At 49.9% G+C, this 16,833-nt stretch overlaps 2 protein-coding genes across 2 annotated transcripts in view; both read right to left on the bottom strand.

Moving 5' to 3' along the window:
• Window positions 1-367: 367 nt before the first annotated feature.
• Window positions 368-12,178, bottom strand: TMEM116 (transmembrane protein 116). The gene is made up of 11 exons (XM_026041773.1): window positions 12,140-12,178; window positions 11,562-11,608; window positions 11,369-11,432; window positions 7,772-7,903; window positions 4,314-4,418; window positions 2,920-2,969; window positions 2,451-2,534; window positions 2,230-2,368; window positions 1,554-1,698; window positions 1,366-1,439; window positions 368-852 (listed from the first exon to the last, which is right to left on the bottom strand). Exons 1-11 carry the CDS (start codon window positions 12,176-12,178, stop codon window positions 649-651), a joined length of 1,083 nt encoding a protein of 360 aa, XP_025897558.1. The 3' UTR covers window positions 368-648.
• Window positions 12,179-13,296: 1,118 nt separating this feature from the next.
• ERP29 (endoplasmic reticulum protein 29) overlaps window positions 13,297-16,833 on the bottom strand; it is a 3,795-nt gene continuing 258 nt past the window's right edge. The window contains exons 2-3 of the mRNA XM_026041828.1: window positions 15,638-15,776; window positions 13,297-14,502 (exon numbers count right to left, since the gene is read on the bottom strand). Of these exons, the coding sequence (XP_025897613.1) occupies window positions 14,000-14,502; window positions 15,638-15,776 (642 nt within the window). The 3' untranslated portion in view covers window positions 13,297-13,999. The remainder of the gene's footprint in view (window positions 14,503-15,637; window positions 15,777-16,833) is intronic.

Below are 16,833 nucleotides of genomic sequence, written 5' to 3'. Positions count from 1 at the left end.
CACTTCAGATTCATGGCAAGTCCTGCTCACCTGGCTCATGAGAGGTGCTCCATTGTGTTACATAAGCATTTTTTTCCTAATATTGTCGCTGAGCAGAAGCTGATGTGAAGAAGTGAAATGTGTGAAAAGTCGAAGCATGGAACTGAGCTCTTGGTTGTTTTGTGCTACATTGTGCATTTGGGAATTAGTAATGTACTTTTTTTTTTCCTTTTTATAGTAAATAAAAAGTCATAGATTTAAAAATATTCACCTTTTCTTTACTGTTAAGTTGTAATGGCAAACACCTGACATACAGAGAGCAGTAAAATATAGCCACCTACCTTGAGGAGCCATACCAGCCCTCAGAGCTGTTACATACAATTTGCTGCATTTCTAGTGGTACTTCCATAAGGAGAGAGTCTGTATTAAAGATTTACCACATTTATAGAATCTATTTAAAGTCCATACAAATCTCTAAAAATAAATAACGACCCTGAAAAGCAGCTGTCTCTGACAGATCTGCTCGGGCTTTTCCTTCATTAAATTTACCTTTGTTGATGATGAAACAGTTCAGAGCAAGGAAATCAGGAGCGTTTCTGGCTGCTGTTGCTGAAACCAGACAAGGCACCACTGGGAGGCTGCTCAAGCTTCTTGCCACACAGGAACCTGTCACAGCAGGGTGGACGTGGGGGGCACCTCCGTGTCCGGGGGGCTGGCAGGGAGMGTGCTGGCGTAGAACCTCTTCTGGGAGCGCAAGAGAGGGGTCTGCGTGTCGACATCGCGGCAGGCGCTGCGCTTGAGGGACAGCAAGACGTGCTGCGTCCAGCCRTACACGAGGCAGTTCAGGAGCCCCTGGGAAGCCGCTGTCAGGGCCTAGCGGAGAGCACAGGGGAGATCAGGGCTGTCTCCTCAGCCCGCGCCGCACGACACAGCCTGTCAACACGTTACGCCAGGCCTCCACTTACAGCACGATTTTATCTAACTGCATTCCCACGTGCTACAGGAATCTCCCAGTTACTTTCACCATCTCTGCTAAYTGCAGCCTCCTCAGTTACATCAAGCAGATGGACAGTGTCAGGGAGGAAYTGCATTTGCAGACTTAGTCTTCATAGGAATGGAACAAAATAACTGAATTTGGGGGATCCCATCTGGTCATGTTTTCTGTGATTTCTCTGACACTGTGATTTAAGTTATGGTGGCCTTATGAAAAACATGAAACAACTWAGAAGATATTTATCAACCAAAGTACAAATCAGATTTAAGCTCACACTGCAGTGACCTTTGAGGCTAGAAATAGGTCTTGTCTAGAAGAGATTAGAACCAAGCATACATTAATATCACTGCTCAAATAGCAAAGGCAACGCATACATGATTGCAGACTTTTACCTGTAGAATAAAAAGAGCCATGTAGACTTTGTTGCTTGCTGAAACTATCAGCTTCAGTATTCCAAGAAGAACAGCTGTGAAAAGGGATTGACAGAAAGATACTGCTTTAACCCCGAGCATTTCACGTTTCATTGTCATGTATCAGGTCTTAGAAGGATATTGTGGAAGTAACTCAGTATTCAGCTGACCTGGGCCCCAGCAGCAGAAGAACGCGATGGGGTAGAAAACCACTCGTTGCTCCACCACCTTAATCATTGCCCACTGTTGGTCTCCCAAGAATCCTGTGGAGTTTACAAACCTTTTGTACAAACCACGGGCTTGAACGAGGATAACCTAGAAAGAATAAGCATATAGAGTTTGTATTTTATGCACATGCTCTGATCTGATTTGTTCATTTAGTAGAGAGTATCTCATGCTTTTTTAGCCAAGGTTTCATTACAGCCTTGCAGACCTTTTCATGCCACACACAGTGTGCTCCTGGCACAATCTTTTTGCATTCAATCTTTTCCAAACTGAGGRATCTTAACTGATTTGGTCTCTAGCTGCACAGAAGCTTCCCCATGCACTGGGTGATCTCTGCTGTCATTCTCTGAGCCTTTCCTGCTTGCTAAATCCTTTTTGGGGTAGGCTGAGAAAATACAGAACTCCAGATGCATATACATGGTGGCATAGTGATACGTATTTTCTATTTTCGCCCTCTTCCAAAAGAGRGGCAGCACCACACAGTTTTTCCCCTGACACTGACTGGCCATGGTACCAGGATCAAGCAATCTGTGGAGGCCGCTGAGCATCATGCAAAGAGATCTGTGATCCATGCAAAGAGGAAAATGGGCAAAATTCCCTCTCACGGGGATTGTTGCTTACCAGAATGGCTGTGAAGCTGATCAGAAAGGAAACGAGGAAGACTCCAATGCCATAGTAATACATGACATGGCAAACAGAGCCACTCAGCGTTAGGAGCTCGTTTGGGGGCACAGCTATTTCTGTGTGCATCAGGAGGCATCTGAGGGGAGAAAGGGAACACACTGAGCTCCTCCTGTGGCTCAGTGCAGCGGGGCTGTGGCGCAGAGAGCCTCGCAGCTTACCCGTGCTTCTGGCTGAAGTTCTGATAGCAATTGCTGCTGTTCCCCAGGCAAAACACGGGCACCATCAGAAGAAAAGGGATCAGGCTTGGAGGAGAGAGGACAACAGGACAGTTACTGCACCCCCACACACTGCTTGTTCTTTCTCCTGCCACTATACAGTATTTTACACTTGTTTTTACTGACACTGTTAAGGAAGAGTCCTTTAACAGCCTAACTTCTGCACTTGCATTCATGCTGGAAATAATAATTGTTAAAGATAGCAGTATTAGGAAACCTATATGCAGCTATATAGTTATAACGATGCTGGATGGAGAAAAGCCCTTGCACACCTAGACTTTGGCTCTGAGTTTGCTGGCTGTCGTTGATGAACACAGGTTTTAGTAATACTTGCTTCAAAGTAGAGGGCAGAGATCAGGACATTTTAGGTTACTAAAACTGTGTCATTCTGCCAGGGGAAATTAAGTCTTACCTGGACAAGATTGTTGCTGCTCGGCCAATGTAACTCGCATAATCTACAACCTGCAAAGTCCAAAGATCTTAATTAAATCATCATTTCAACATAGACATTGGTGTGCAGGAAATGGCTCCCACAAAGCATTTTGAACAGCTCAGAGTTGGACAAGTGCTGCTTAATCCCCACACCAAATACAAATGTTTGTTTTGCCTCTGCATGGCCACACAAGCAAAATTCAGAAGAGCTTTCCAAGGTAGAATTCATGGCAAATCATTCTCTACCAAATCAACCCTGCAGGGTTCACAGTCCTGGACTCTGGGCACTGGGAATGTACTTTGGCAGCTGGCACCCACACATCAGGTCTGACTTCTGTAGTGCTGGAGAATTTGTGGTAGATGATGCATTTTGAAGGAGAATGTAGCAAAAAAGAAACCAGTCCTACAAATGAATTCAAGTCTCACAGAGAAGAGTTCCAGAAATATGGTCTGATAGCTCCATTTTGCTGCTCCTGCATGGAGACATAAGATATCTGGGCATGCAAAGCATGCTGTGCACAGCAAATGACCAAGGAAGAGAAAAGCTGCATGCAGGAATGGGGTTTTCATTAAGATGAAGCATATAAACAGCCTGCTCTCTGGCAGCAACACATTCGGAGCAATTCTGCTCACAGAGTAAAAAAGGTGCCTCAGTGTTTAGCCAGGTATGAGGAATGAAGCAATGAAGGAGAGATTTTGGTCACGCAGCACGTGAAGTGTTTGCTTAGCCTGTAACTCAAAGGGTGTTTCTGTGTCCTTGCTCCTCGGTTCCCAGCGATTGCACCAGTTCATAAAAGGGCTTTTATAGAGGCCAGTGATGAGGAAGCGAGGACTGCCCTTGTTTGCAGAACTCGCCAGTCATTTCATGGCTAGCTCACTTTGTCACACCTTCCATCTCAAACTCTTACAGTCTATTACAGATGCTCTTGAAAGCTGCATAACGTCAAGGGAAGGCAAAAACTGTCTGTTCTCAGCTCCAGCTTGTCCGGATCCCCCCTCCTTTCCTGCCCTTCTGAGAGACTCATTCCTCTGCTATGTACTAGCAGGAGACCACGACAGCAGCAAACCAGGTGCTCAACTAGTGCAAACTGCTCTGCCTCCAATTGTGGAAACACTTCACCAGTGCCTAGTCTTGAACGTTCTCTGAAGTGTCTCCACCCCTGTCTGTTTCGATATTGCAAACCTAATCTTTCAGACCTAGCCCTAACTCTGCTGCTAGCTCAGTGACATGGGCAAGACATGTGAAATTCATACAGCAGAAGGGCCTTCAAGTCCTCGTGGCACGACTTGCTGCAATGTATGCACCTCTAAAGTGCCACAACACCGTAGTTAGACGTTGGTACCCAACAGTTACTGTATAAGAGTCCTACTTACCAGGGGAGACGTCCTGTAAAGGTTCTGATTGTATTTCATCTTTAGGTCCACGTACAGATGCCAAGTGTAGTTGACAGTGTACAGAAAAGAGGCCACGTAGAATATCTGAGAAATGCAAACAGGCAGAATTTCAGTCCTAGGACGAGTTTCTGTAGCACCATTAGCTGATGAAGACGAAGGCTCGGGGCCAAGGATGGGATATGAAACACCCCAGTGGCCTCCAAAGGTGAGGTTCCCTGCACAGTGCAGGCACAGCACCAGCCCCCTTCCCAAGCCCCTCTGCTCATGTCTGCTCCATTGCAGTGGGACATGAACTGGGAAAAGTTGGGTTGAAGTTGAGTTCCTTTAACTGCTCAAAGGAAGTCTCATTTTGCCCTGCATACAGGGATGGAAGAGCTGATGACAGCAGGACAGTCCTACAAACAAAGTCCTCCTGACTGGGCTCTCTTTTTGKCCACAAACCTTGCAATACAAAAGGCTGCAAAGGCTCTTTGACCCTCCTGACGCTACGTTCATTAGGAAATGCAACAAATGCTGCACTTAGATTTGCTCCTCACCTAATGGGCTCATTACACAGTTAACTCACAGGCTCAGAAAACAATAGCACATTTAAAGAGGAAAGTGAGGGAAGATAACACATGTGCTTAGTGCCCTTTTCTGCTTCAAGGGAAAAACAGGAGGAAAAAAAAAAAAGATATAAATTTTCCTCATGGTGAGTTTCATGGCCTRGGATTCTAGTTTAGGATGAGACCACATATTTGAAATCTCCTATGACAGAACAAATTTCTCTTCCATCTGTTCCTGAAAGGCCAGCGCTGGCTGCTTCAGGCAGCCAGTGTAAACGCTGCTGCCAACTCATTATATCTGTGTGTTTTGTTTCTTACAGGAAACACATGTTTCAGCAGCCAGGGCAAAGAGGAAGGGCTGAACAAGGAAATTTTTCTGTTGATTTGCTGTCCCCTGCCTAAGGAAGGAAGCACAGATTTGTTGTCCTGGTATCATGTAAGTCTAGGAAAGCAATCACAAAATAAAGAAACCTGGTCTCCTTCACTGAGATTGCCAGCTCTCTTGGCTGCTTTTCTCGAGGCTGAGACCAAGGGGCTGCCATCACRGTGGCTCTGTAGCTCATTAGAGGAGGTTTAATGAGGGTTCATTGCCCTTCCTCAGTTATTTCCACGGAGGGACATCAAAACACTTCACAAAGATAATTTTCGAGTGCTTCAGAATACCTCAGAGAGCTCACAAAACATCAGCTCTGCCTTCTCTTCTGGAAGGGGAAACCARAAGCCACTTGAGAAGCTGCTGGCCAAAGGAGAAGAGAGTTGTGAGCAGCAGCTCGGGGCTGCAGAGAGCTGAGCAGCCCTCGGCACGAGAGGATGAAGCCCGGGGACACGTGAGCCCCTCATTAGGGGCCCTGCATTGTCCTTGATGGCTCGAGTGCAGCCTGCCAGGACACTCTGTGGCTGCTGGAACTGAGCTGGAAGGACAGGGGGAACCACGGAATTATAATGGAATCGCTCCTCCGAGCTTAATGCTGCACAGAGGCAAGGCAGGGAGGAGGGAAGGGCAAAGTCGAGGGGCAGCAAAAGAAAGCACTATTTACATTTATTACAATGACTTCAAACAAGAGTCTCGGGCCGAAACAAGGAAAGTCCATGGAACAAACCAATCCCAACGCAGGCACGGATACGAGGGGACTTCCATCTGCGTTAACTTCAGCCCGTGGTGATAAAGGGATGGGGAGCAGTCTGTGCAAGCCTCTTGCCCTGCTCCTAATGGCAATTCCACGAGACAACCCTATCACACAGAGGGTTGCACGGGTTTTTCCAAGGGCTGCCAACCATAAACATCACCGCTGCGCAGTTCTGAGCCCACCCCGCTTGTGTGGTACATTTTTCCATACTTCTAGGTGTTTTTGTGTGAACAGGTCACATATTATTAGACTCCCAAGAACGAAATCTCTGCAAGACTTCTGTGCTCAGCGCAGGCAGGATGGGGCCAGGGGCTGTTTATTCACCTCAGCTGGTTACAGATCACTTGTGCTGTGCAGAAGGCGCTGGTCAAACCTGTTAGTAGCTCCTGCCTACGCACAAGGTGTTCCCACCACGCAAGGGTGTTCAGGACAGTGTCCCGCGCTGTGTCACATGTGCCAGGCTGGCAGCAGTTGCTATGGCAAGTGCTCCATTTGTTTTAACTCCTCCCAGAGCAAACAGCAGCAAGGACCCTTGCCAGATGCCASCCCTCCCGCCAGGAGCAGCCACCAGCCTGGCCAGTACACAGGAGAGGGGCCCAGCAAGCCTGTGGCCACCTGAGGACGTGGTGACACCCGGCATAGTGCCCTGACAGGCCTCTGAAACACCCTCAGTCCTGTGGGCTCCTTCCAGGCTCTGCAAAGACTCTCCTCAGCTGTCCCTATTGTCCCCGCTACCATCTAGAAATGGTCTCCGATACCTCTCCGTGTCATTCCCGAGCAGCCAAATTACACACCCCTTCCTGCCTCCTGATTCCAGGCAAACAAGTAGCATCGCTTCTRAAGAAGCACAGGACAGCTGGAGAAATCAGAGATAAGCCAGGAAAGCAAAAGCTGCTTTCTGTGGGTCCCATCACGCTCCCCAAGGAGGTACCCCAGGCCACATGAGGAAGCTGAAGGCTCCTGAAAACCACTTGTGCTTCCCAGTTGCTTTTTTGTGGGCCCTTTTAAAAAGAAACTCGATCCCAAAGATCACCACTTGCAAACCACGACTCTGGTCCAGGCCAGGCTGCAGAGCTTTTGGAGAGCACTGACTTGCAAAACCTAAAGAATGGAATAGGAACCCAAGAGACGAAGGTAAACCATCAGGAAAAGGAGATCTCACTCATTGCACTTCAATTAGGCTCTAGCACATGAAATCATCCCAAAGTCCGGGAAGGCAACTGAATTGCTGTGGCATGGACAACCAGTGAACATCCCGGGAATTGCATGAGAGGAGACAGGGCCAGAGCAGTAGGACTGCAAGCCACAGGGCCCTTTACACGAGTAACATCAGAGATCCATAGGGCCGAGCTCAGGCGAGTAGGAAAACGTGTCTGTTCCTGTCCAGAAGGGAGGAAGCATTAAGAGGAATAGAAAAGCGGCAGCGCGGGACATGTGGAGATAATCCCTGGCACTTGTTCAACAGGAAATACATTAAGACCCATCACCTCACTTTACACAAGCAGCCCAAGCACTGCAACCACAAGATCCCATGCTCCGTTTGCCTTCTTTATTGCCTCCCACAACCTGGACCTACCTAAAAACCAAGCGCTGCTATCGCGGCTTTACACTTAAGGTGAAGAGACCTGATAAGTCAGGTTCCCACAGGGAGTCTTGGCCACGGGTTGTCTGGAAACGGCGGCCCGTGGCCCTGCTCTGATTATCAGAGGTGATAAGTGCCGCAGTTGAGGGCTGAGCAGCCGCTCGACTCGCGATGGCTGCTCACCTGTCCCGTCGCTTGCAGGTTGTAGCAGACGAGATCCTGCTGGGACGTGGGCGTGCTGGAGAGAAGCGCCCCCGCCAGCCAGCACATGCTGAGGAGCAGGTCCGAGAGGCTCAGGTAGAACAGAGGGCGAACCTGGAGAAAGGGAAGGAGGTCAGCGGCTCTGGGTGGCGTTTGCAAGAGCCCCAGGATCACCCACAGTGATGACCAAGCAACTACCCCTTGTCCGGATGCATTCTCACCCCCCAGCTATTCTGCTAGGGACAAGAAAACTGCCCTCATTCCTGCACTCAGGGGCTCTTTCCACATAGAYTCCCTGCCATAAACATTCCCTGTGCTGTTACCAATATGCCAGGATGCGAAAGCATCAAATCATACAGAAAACATATTGAAGACTCAGAATATCCTGCTTCTGCAGAATGGGTTAAATCAGCTAATACAGAAATCAAACTTTGGGGAAATTCAAATTATTTCAGACCCAAAGAAGCCCTTAGCGGTCTTTTTTTTTCCCCGTCTGTGTCTTCCAAGTAATTTCAGTTGGTGACTAAAACTGAAAGCATTTCRTATGCCAAATTAATCCCCACTGTGAGAGCCGCTGGTCTCTGCTGCACGGTGCTTATCTGTGATGCTGCATCTTGCTGGAACAATTGTGTCTTCTCTAATGGCATTTTCCAGTCCACTTCCAGTTCCCACRTACTGGCCAAAAGCTGAGAAATTTAGGACTGTAAACATCGCAGGAAAATATTTCTGCAAAATCCTGGCCAACATTTTCATTGTTAGCAGGAAAGCAGCTGCTGAGGCAAACTAGCCTAATTGAGTACATGCTTAATTGTAGTCTTTGGTACCTAATTTTCAGAATCCTGGAGAGAAAATTATGCCTTATTATATTTTTCCAAGGGGAAATTATAATGCTAAACACAGCACGAAAACACTTCAAGAAGCCTTCATTTGGGCAAGATTATTCTGTAGAACAGAGCCTTTGGGTGAAGTTTGTTCCAGTATCGTTCTTTAAGTAAATTTTTGCCACCCATCACAGTGTATTGGACTTGTCTCTTCCTCTGAATTAAGATGTAGAGCTTAGTGAGACTGATAAGTGATAAATCTGCTAGAACAAGACCTGTCCTTATGGCATCATGTTAGGAAAGATCCTGTTTGGGATCTTCCTGGGCTCCATCATGCTATTAAGCAGCAAGGCTGCTTTCAATCAAATGCTGCTGCTAACTAAACATCCAGAGCTAGTTTCATCATTGCATTTACCAATGCCTCTTTTAACCTTAAACCTCTTATTTTAATTAATAAATGCAGTTTTCTCTTTGCCAGAGCAGAAATGAAGCGCAGTCACAGGGATGACAGCCTGGGGTTGCCATCCAGGTTGCGAATGCAGCAGATTAAAACTAAGCAGCTTTGCAAGAAGCAAAGGAGCAATTTTTGCAGAGGACAAGGTGGTGTCTCTGAGGGAAGCACTGCTGCTTGGTTGAGGAGCTATTTTGGCACAACCCTAAATAAAGAAGTAGATGACATAGTCTGCAAGTAAAAGGCAGATGGGTGCAAAAGGGAGGAAAAAACAACATGAAAAAAAAAAAGTATTTATAAAATAGAGGAAGGGAATACAGAGACGTAATGGTTTGGATGAGCTGCCTGGCCAGAGCACACATGTTCATCCTGCTGCATCCAACCCACTGAGGGACATCTGCCGACAGACACCCTAGTGCCACGGCAGAGGAAACCTGCGTTTATTCCCTGCCATCATCCTCTTCTGAACGAGTCTGCATGTGCTGAAGGTGCAACAGACCCCACGGAGACACAAAATAAGCCTCAAGAATTCAATATCTGATTTCCTGGACTGGGGGCAGTAGGGGAAGCTATAATAACACGCTCTCAGCCTCGGGAGTTGTTTGTTTTGAAACGTTTTCCTCTGGAGTCTCATGACTCAGGGAATGAGCTGTTTATGGCCAGTTTAGATTTCTCCCAGCCCCTTTGTTTACAAATTTCCCACTGCACCAGGACAGCGGGGCTGAGGTGCAGATATTTTGCTGCTTTGGAAACACCATCAACGCATCCTCCCAGCAGCAGAGCACGAGCCTGGTGCCAGCGTGACGCCAGTTAYTACCCATCACATCCCGGGCAGATTTGCCACAATAATCCGAGCTGAGACATCTGGGCTCCCTCGGACAGGAACGGCCCACGTGTGGCGAGGACCATGCGCCGCTCACAAGCCGCTCGGGAGCCACGGCCCCGTCATATGACTAGTAGCAGCCGAGGAAGCAGAGCCACGACGGGAGACGTGTCCCCAGGGTGCCCGCCAGACCCAGCAACATCCTGCACCACCGCCGAGAAGCCCAGCAGTGACCCACGTCGTCCGTGGCACACGGAGATGCACCTTGTGCAGGACAACCTCATCAGGGTTGTCTAGYGTAGCCCTATGGCTGCTAACTCCTTTTTTTTTCCTTCCTGGGGTCTCTGCAGCTCATTCCCAATGTGCTCATCTCCATCAGGCTTCCTACCGCAGGACCAGACTGTCCCGCTGCTGCAAGCAGGGCGAATTCACCCTGCAAACCAGACCTGTATCCTCCTTCCCACCCTGCTACACCCAGCAGTGCTGGTTTGATTGCACGACCGCCCTTCCCCAAGGGGGATTTACTGACTTCCCTGAACGCCCTGGTCCTTGGGTTGCCCCACAGACCTGCAGTGCATGAAGAGCTTTGAGAACAAGGAAGGCACAAGGCAGCTCTACCACAGCAGATCTGCCAGCTGTGCTGTCCCGCTCTCAGCAGCAGCCTGGTAGGGGTACRGTCCACACCCAGGGCTCCACAAACCCTGCGTGAGGAGCCTGGGCTCTGCAAAACCAGCTCCATGCACGTGCATCCCAGCAGGCTCGGGATGGAGATCCACGATCCCTGCAAACATGCCAGCTGCTCAGCACAACTAGCAGTTCTGATACCCCCAGGCATGTGGGATTCCCTGCATGTGAGTGTGGTGAATCCGGACACGTCAGGCTCCTGTTGCACGACGGATTTGCCTCCAAGTCCCACTGCTTTAGCATTTGAAATGTTGATGCTGCCTGGGCATGGCCAGAGCAAATTTTTCAAAGTCAGGACTTGTCTCACTGCAAAATACAGCAGAACAAAAACTGCTTTGCAGCCTGTTCTATTTGCAACACCACCGAGTTATACCAGCTTTCGCAGCACACCTGCCTGTAGAAACTACTCAGAAATGCCCAAGACAATGACCTACAAATGCATCTCACACAGATGCAAASCTTCAGCAGCTTTCTACACAGAGATGCTCTGCACTCCTTGCCCCTAAGGGAAGCAACTTGAGCAAATCCCCATTCCCGGCACGGCACCTGAAAGCCCCAAGGTCTTTCCAAGGGCTGCAGGGAGCACAGTGCTGAGGAGCCTGCTCTCCCCGAGGGAGCACAGATCCAGGTGTCTCTTAATCCCRTCATGGAGAAAGAACCCAAATCCTGGCAAGCCCTTGGCCTCCAAGGTTAACCAAAGCAAGCCCGAGACCTGTTGTCACCCCAGCAGGACACACACAGGTCTCTGCCCCCTGCGCTGCCAGCAGCCGACTCGGGGAGAGCCGAGGCGCAGCCCTTACCTCGGGCGACCGCACGGCGTTTTGGAAGACGGCGTAGGCAATGATGGAGCTGGAACCTATAACACTGGCAAAACAGAGCAGGGGTTGGGAACGGGCCGGGGCTCAGTGGGCTCGCTCGTTCCTGCGGGAAACGGCGTCACAGGGACAAGTCCCYGGAGCCGTGGCGGGGAACGCGGCCAGCGACACGCTCTACCTCAGCAAGGCCATGGTGAACTGGATCCATTGCAGAGCCGAGTAGACCTGCACGGGAGGAAGGAGAGGGGAGTCCTCTTGGTCTCCTGTCCCTGGGGAGAGGACGGGGATGGTGCGTGTGTGTGTGGAAGGGATATGGCGGAGGGGACAGGAGAGTGTCCCCATGAGGGGACAGGCAGYGTCCCTGTGGAGGGACAGGTCCCGGGGAGGGAGAGTGCCACAGGGAAGGGCAGGAGAGTGTCCCTGTGCAGGGACAGGTAAGTTCCCCATGAGGCAGGACTGGGCAAGGCTCCTGTAAAGGGAAAGGACAGGGTGCCCATGAGCAATGCCCTTGTGAAGGGACAGTGTCCCCATGTGGGGACATGCAGGCTTCCCGTGAGGGACCACAGGGCAAGATCCCTGTGAAGGGACAAGCAGGGCCCCCACGAGGGAGCAGGCAGGGTCCTCTGAGCGGGGACAAGGCAGATACCCCACGAGGTGCAAGGGTCGGGTGTCCATGAGGGGCCGCGCCCGTGTCCTCAGGAGGCGGGAGCCCCACACTGGGGCCAGGCTCCCCTGAGGGGCCGCAGAGTCTCTCACCTCCTGCCACCCGCCGTCCAGCGGCGCCGGGAGGGCCATGGGCAGCAGCCGCCGCTCCGCTCCGCGCCGCTCCGGGGCTGCCCGCGCCGCCGCCCCGCCCCGCACGGCCCCGCCCGGCCCCGCGGCGGAGCGGGCCCGGCTCGGGGGCCGCCGCGGGGTCCCGCCGCCCGAGCACGGCGCCCCACAAGGGGCAGAGAGACCCCCACCTCCCCTCCATCGCCTTGCGCTGCATCAGCCCCCACACTGGGGTCTCCCCTCCAACGCATGACCCGATGCGACCCTGCTTAGCTTCCCCCGCCTCAAGGCAGCCCCGGCCGCYTCGCTCCGCTCATTCCCGCCCCCGTGACGTCAGCGGGGGGCRGGGCCGACCGCGAGGGCACCTGGCGGGTGGCTGTGAGGCGAGGGCGCGTGGCCGCGCGGGGAGCCTCGAGCGGAGCCCCCGAGGCCGGGAGCAACGAGGGGGACAGCCCCACAGCGGCCCCGAAACGGCGGCAGCCAAAGGGCCCCTGCCCAAGAAGCATTTTCCTCCCGCAGGGAAAGGGTATGGGGGCAGAGGGATAGGCTATACACCTCCTCCTGGCTGGATATTCCTGGATATATACTCCTCCTGCTGGACTCTTCCAGGTTTCAGTCTTTGCCTTCCTTACTAACTCCAGAAAACAGCAGTAGATTCTCAAGCAAGCAGCATAAGCAGCAGCTATTACTTAGAATCAGATTTATTATTGTAGCATTCATTGTTAATACGTTTGCCTCACAGGGGTAGCTGTTCCTCGTACTCAGCCCAGGCTTCAAAAGGCAGCAGAGCTCCCCCAGAAAGCGCTTTTGCTTAGCTTAAAGCAGAGCTTTCAGGTAAAAATGCATGGAAAAGGTTTATTTTTGAACTGTGGTCAGGAGGACAGCAGGATCCAGCTGAACTGCAGGACCAGCCATAACAGCTACTGGGACTCAGCAAAGAATTAACGCTCTTAGGTCGTGGTRTAAGACCTTATTTATAACTGGTATCAAACATTTTTGAAGACAAGGTTGGAAAAAGTTATTTTATTGGCGTAACTACTACTCAAAACTTGCTAAGTGGTCTTATTTGTCTCCTCCTCTTACACACATTTTAAACCCGGGAAGTGAAGTTTAGAAGGGAAGGACACGTAAGGAAAAGAAAAAAAAATATATAGGCAGCAGATGTGCTTTTCACAGGAGAGTCGCCTGAATTTGCCTAAGGTATAAGCTTTTGGGAAAATAAAAATAAAAATCACAGTTCTGCATAAACCAGGGCAAGTCTAAGCGTAATAGCACCTTGCTTAGGACTTAAGTCCTTCACTCTGTCAGGGTATCAAAAAGGTTTCAGAGACGGAAACCACRGAGGGAAAAATCAGAAAAAGAACAGGGAAAACTGTCACTTAGTCAACAACACGCAGTATTGGGAAAAGAGCAGATATGAGGATGAGAAAACTTAAGAAAATAAAGCAGACACTAAAAAAACAGGGAAAGGTGGGAATGAGACAGGCACCAAGCCCTTTTGTACCTTTTTAAACATTAAGAAGGAATGTGAGACCAAGTTTTGCAAGGGAACAGCTGTAAAAAATCACCAGGAATGTGCTTCAGGCCAATCCAGTGCTCTTCTGTCTACTTTAACACTGTTTTTTAATAGTATTACACAATACTGACATCTTGCTTTAAGGTAACTTTTAAAATATTTGATTTTTTTTTTCTTTTGAGGAACGTTTTTCGCTTATCTTCTAATGAATGGAGAATTTCAGAAGGAAATCTGCTGCTCTCTTGAAGCCAGGAGGAAGTTGCCTGTATAAGGAGAACTGGTTGGGATTCTGCCCATGTTTCACAGCTTGTACAAAGTTCTCCAACACGCTAGAGCTCATCTTTTTCATTATTCTTTTTCAGGAAGGAAGCAAGGATATTGAGACTTTTCTGGAGCTCCTCCTTCTTCCCATCACTCATTTTGTTCTTCTCAATCAGTTTGGTGATTCGGACAACTTCATTAGCAGCAAATTCTTCTCCCTGCTCCACTATCTTGCTCATAATTTTCAAGTATTGCTCGGCTGACTTCTTATCGGTTTCTTTTGTTTTTGCTAGAGTTTCTTGCCCCTTCTTCAGCAGGGCTTCACGTTCTGACTTTTCCGAGGTGCTCACGAACTTGCTGGCCAGCACATCGTACTCCTTCAGGCAGCCTGGCATGCCCAGGTAGATGCCATTGCTCTTCAACCAGCGCTGAATAGCCCCAACTTTGACTTCCCCCRTGTAAGGTAAGGGGTTGTCAAAGTCACCGTCTTGGAATAAGTAAAAAATGGGGTATTTGTCCTTATCCAGCTTGTATTTTTCACCCAGGTCAGTGTTCAGTTTATCACCATAATCTGTCAAGAGAAAACAAAACATGGCACATATGGTTAAGAAGATTTGAAAAAGAAAAAAAAAGGCATCTTTCCTCCCCTGATTTTTCATCTCTATAGTTTCCATATTTCCTAATAACTTCTTTGTTTTCTTGCAGGGAAAGGCCATACACCGAAACACCACCACTCCAGAAAGTCCTTTGTGCGAGCTGAACCACTGCTAGATTTTCCATACAAAAATACAAGGCTCCCATGGTACTTTTTTTTTTTTTTTTTTTTTTTTTTTTTTTTATGACTGTGCTGGTATCAAGACATTAGCAGGACCTCTACCCACAAGCTGGGTCCTTATGGAAAATCAATAGCATTTTTTTTTCTTGTTTGTCCTATCAATCGATTTTGTATGATTTATGGTTGGAGTTTTTTCCAAATTAAGTGCAGAGAGTGTACACATATCCATTTCATTCTGACAGCATGCCAAGCTACCAGAGATTATCTGATCATGCAAAAACTGCATGTTTCTTCAGAACCAAAAACTTTAATGAGATTTCCACAAGGCTMCCTAGATAAAACCATGCGTGTTTAGAGATGTTAGACTGGGTGAAATTTTCCAGTAGGAAAATTCCCCTAAGTTTAAATTCTTAATTGACCTGCAGAGTAAGAACAAGAAAGGTGACAGTGATTCATTCTTCACTTCTTTTATCTCCCAGAGAACTACAAGAMCATCAAGTTGTACCAGCTGTAGCGCAATAATCACTGTGCTCTATCAGTAATAAATGGAAGGCTCCCTATACTGAATTAATAACATAGCGATTATTTTGTTTGACCACGTTAAAACATGGTTCTCATGAGGCCTCTTTTCCCCAGAAATGAACCAAAAAGTCTTCTCTCTGGAAGAAAATAAAACAAAACCAAATGAGGAGGATGGCATCCAGCTTAGCCGTGTGGGCTGCCTTGCTTCATTAATGAGCTGCAATTAGATAAATGACACTCCTACGCTCCCCACTGGAGCACCAGGCTGGGCACACAGGGCGTTTCCCTCTGCCCACGCTGCACCAGACAGATTCCTCATTATCGGAATTACCTCAAAGCCTGTTCAGAGCAGAAATCCCACTAACTCCCTGCTAACTCTTATTGTGCTGGGCTGTTGGGAGCTGCTCACCTGATATTCCTACTTCAGCCACCAGAAGATCTTCGCTGGAGCCTGAGCTCTCCGCCAGCTTTTTAAACTCATCTTGTTTGTCACCGTAAGGATACTGGGTATCAAATTTCACAAGGACGTGCTTGTGCTTTGGAATCACCTAGAACACGAAGGAAAAATAAAAGAGGAATYTTTAGCATGTTGTGTTTGAACAAATCCTAGGTTATCGATGGTCACTGCCGCTTGTTCTTTCCAAAGCAATGAGTTGATTCAGGGGAGAATGGAAATTTAGCAGCACTTTGGAAAATGACTCACTGTGGAGTAGAAGGAGGAAGAACAAGCATATGCATTCCCACGCTGTATGATAAAGACTCTATGTGGTATATTTTGGGAATCTGATAATGCCTTTAATTATACCCACAGTGTGCTCATTTAGTTTAAATCCGATTGTAATCCTGAAAGGAGTCAGAAGTTGGGCATTAAGACCAAAGGGAAAGTCCTCCCGGAGCCTCTGTGCGAGAGGGGCCGCGGTGCTCGCAGGCCTCGATAAACGCAGACCTGGYGTCTCCACCGATCCCTCCCTGTTGGCGCTTCCAACGGGGCTGCCGCTCCGTGCGGGCTCGCTCCAGGAGAAGAGCCTTGGGAACACGGGAACACGGATTGCGCCACCGGCTGCTCGGCGGGCGCCGTGTGAGCGCGGGCGGCCCGGCTGGCRCAGCCTCGCGCAGCGGCGCCCGCTGCCCTGCAGCCCTTCAGTGCCTGCCGCAGCTCACGCCAGGCCGGTGCCCCGGCGCCCTGCGAGTCCCTCTGCACAGCGCTGTGCGATGCCTCAGCCCCTGCGTGTTGCCAAAGCGCCTGGGGCGGCTCAGGGCTGCAAAGGCGCCCGTGCGGAAGCGCCCAAAGGTGCCGATGGCAGCAAAACGCGAAGCSCTCGGGGGAGGCTGCGGGGTGGCGAGAAACAACCTGCTCGCCCGAGCGGGCTGCGGGCGGGGCGCCGAATGTACCCGGCTCGGCCGGTTGCCGCCCCTCAGCCCTGCGCTTCTCCCCTCTCCCTAACCAGGGGCTCGCGGCGCTGCCGAGACCCCCCGCCGGCCTCCCCGAGCGGGCCCTCCCCGCTCCCCCGCGGCGCCCGCCGTGGCAGCGCCTCTCGCCGCGGATCCACTTGGAGCGCGCCCATTGGCCGCCCGCGACGGCTGCCGCGCTCCCATTGGCCGCGC

This window comes from Nothoprocta perdicaria, unplaced genomic scaffold, assembly GCF_003342845.1.
Source record: "Nothoprocta perdicaria isolate Ctin4 unplaced genomic scaffold, notPer1 scaffold_294, whole genome shotgun sequence".
Lineage (NCBI taxonomy): Eukaryota > Metazoa > Chordata > Aves > Tinamiformes > Tinamidae > Nothoprocta > Nothoprocta perdicaria.
This window is presented reverse-complemented; position numbering and strand designations above follow the sequence as displayed.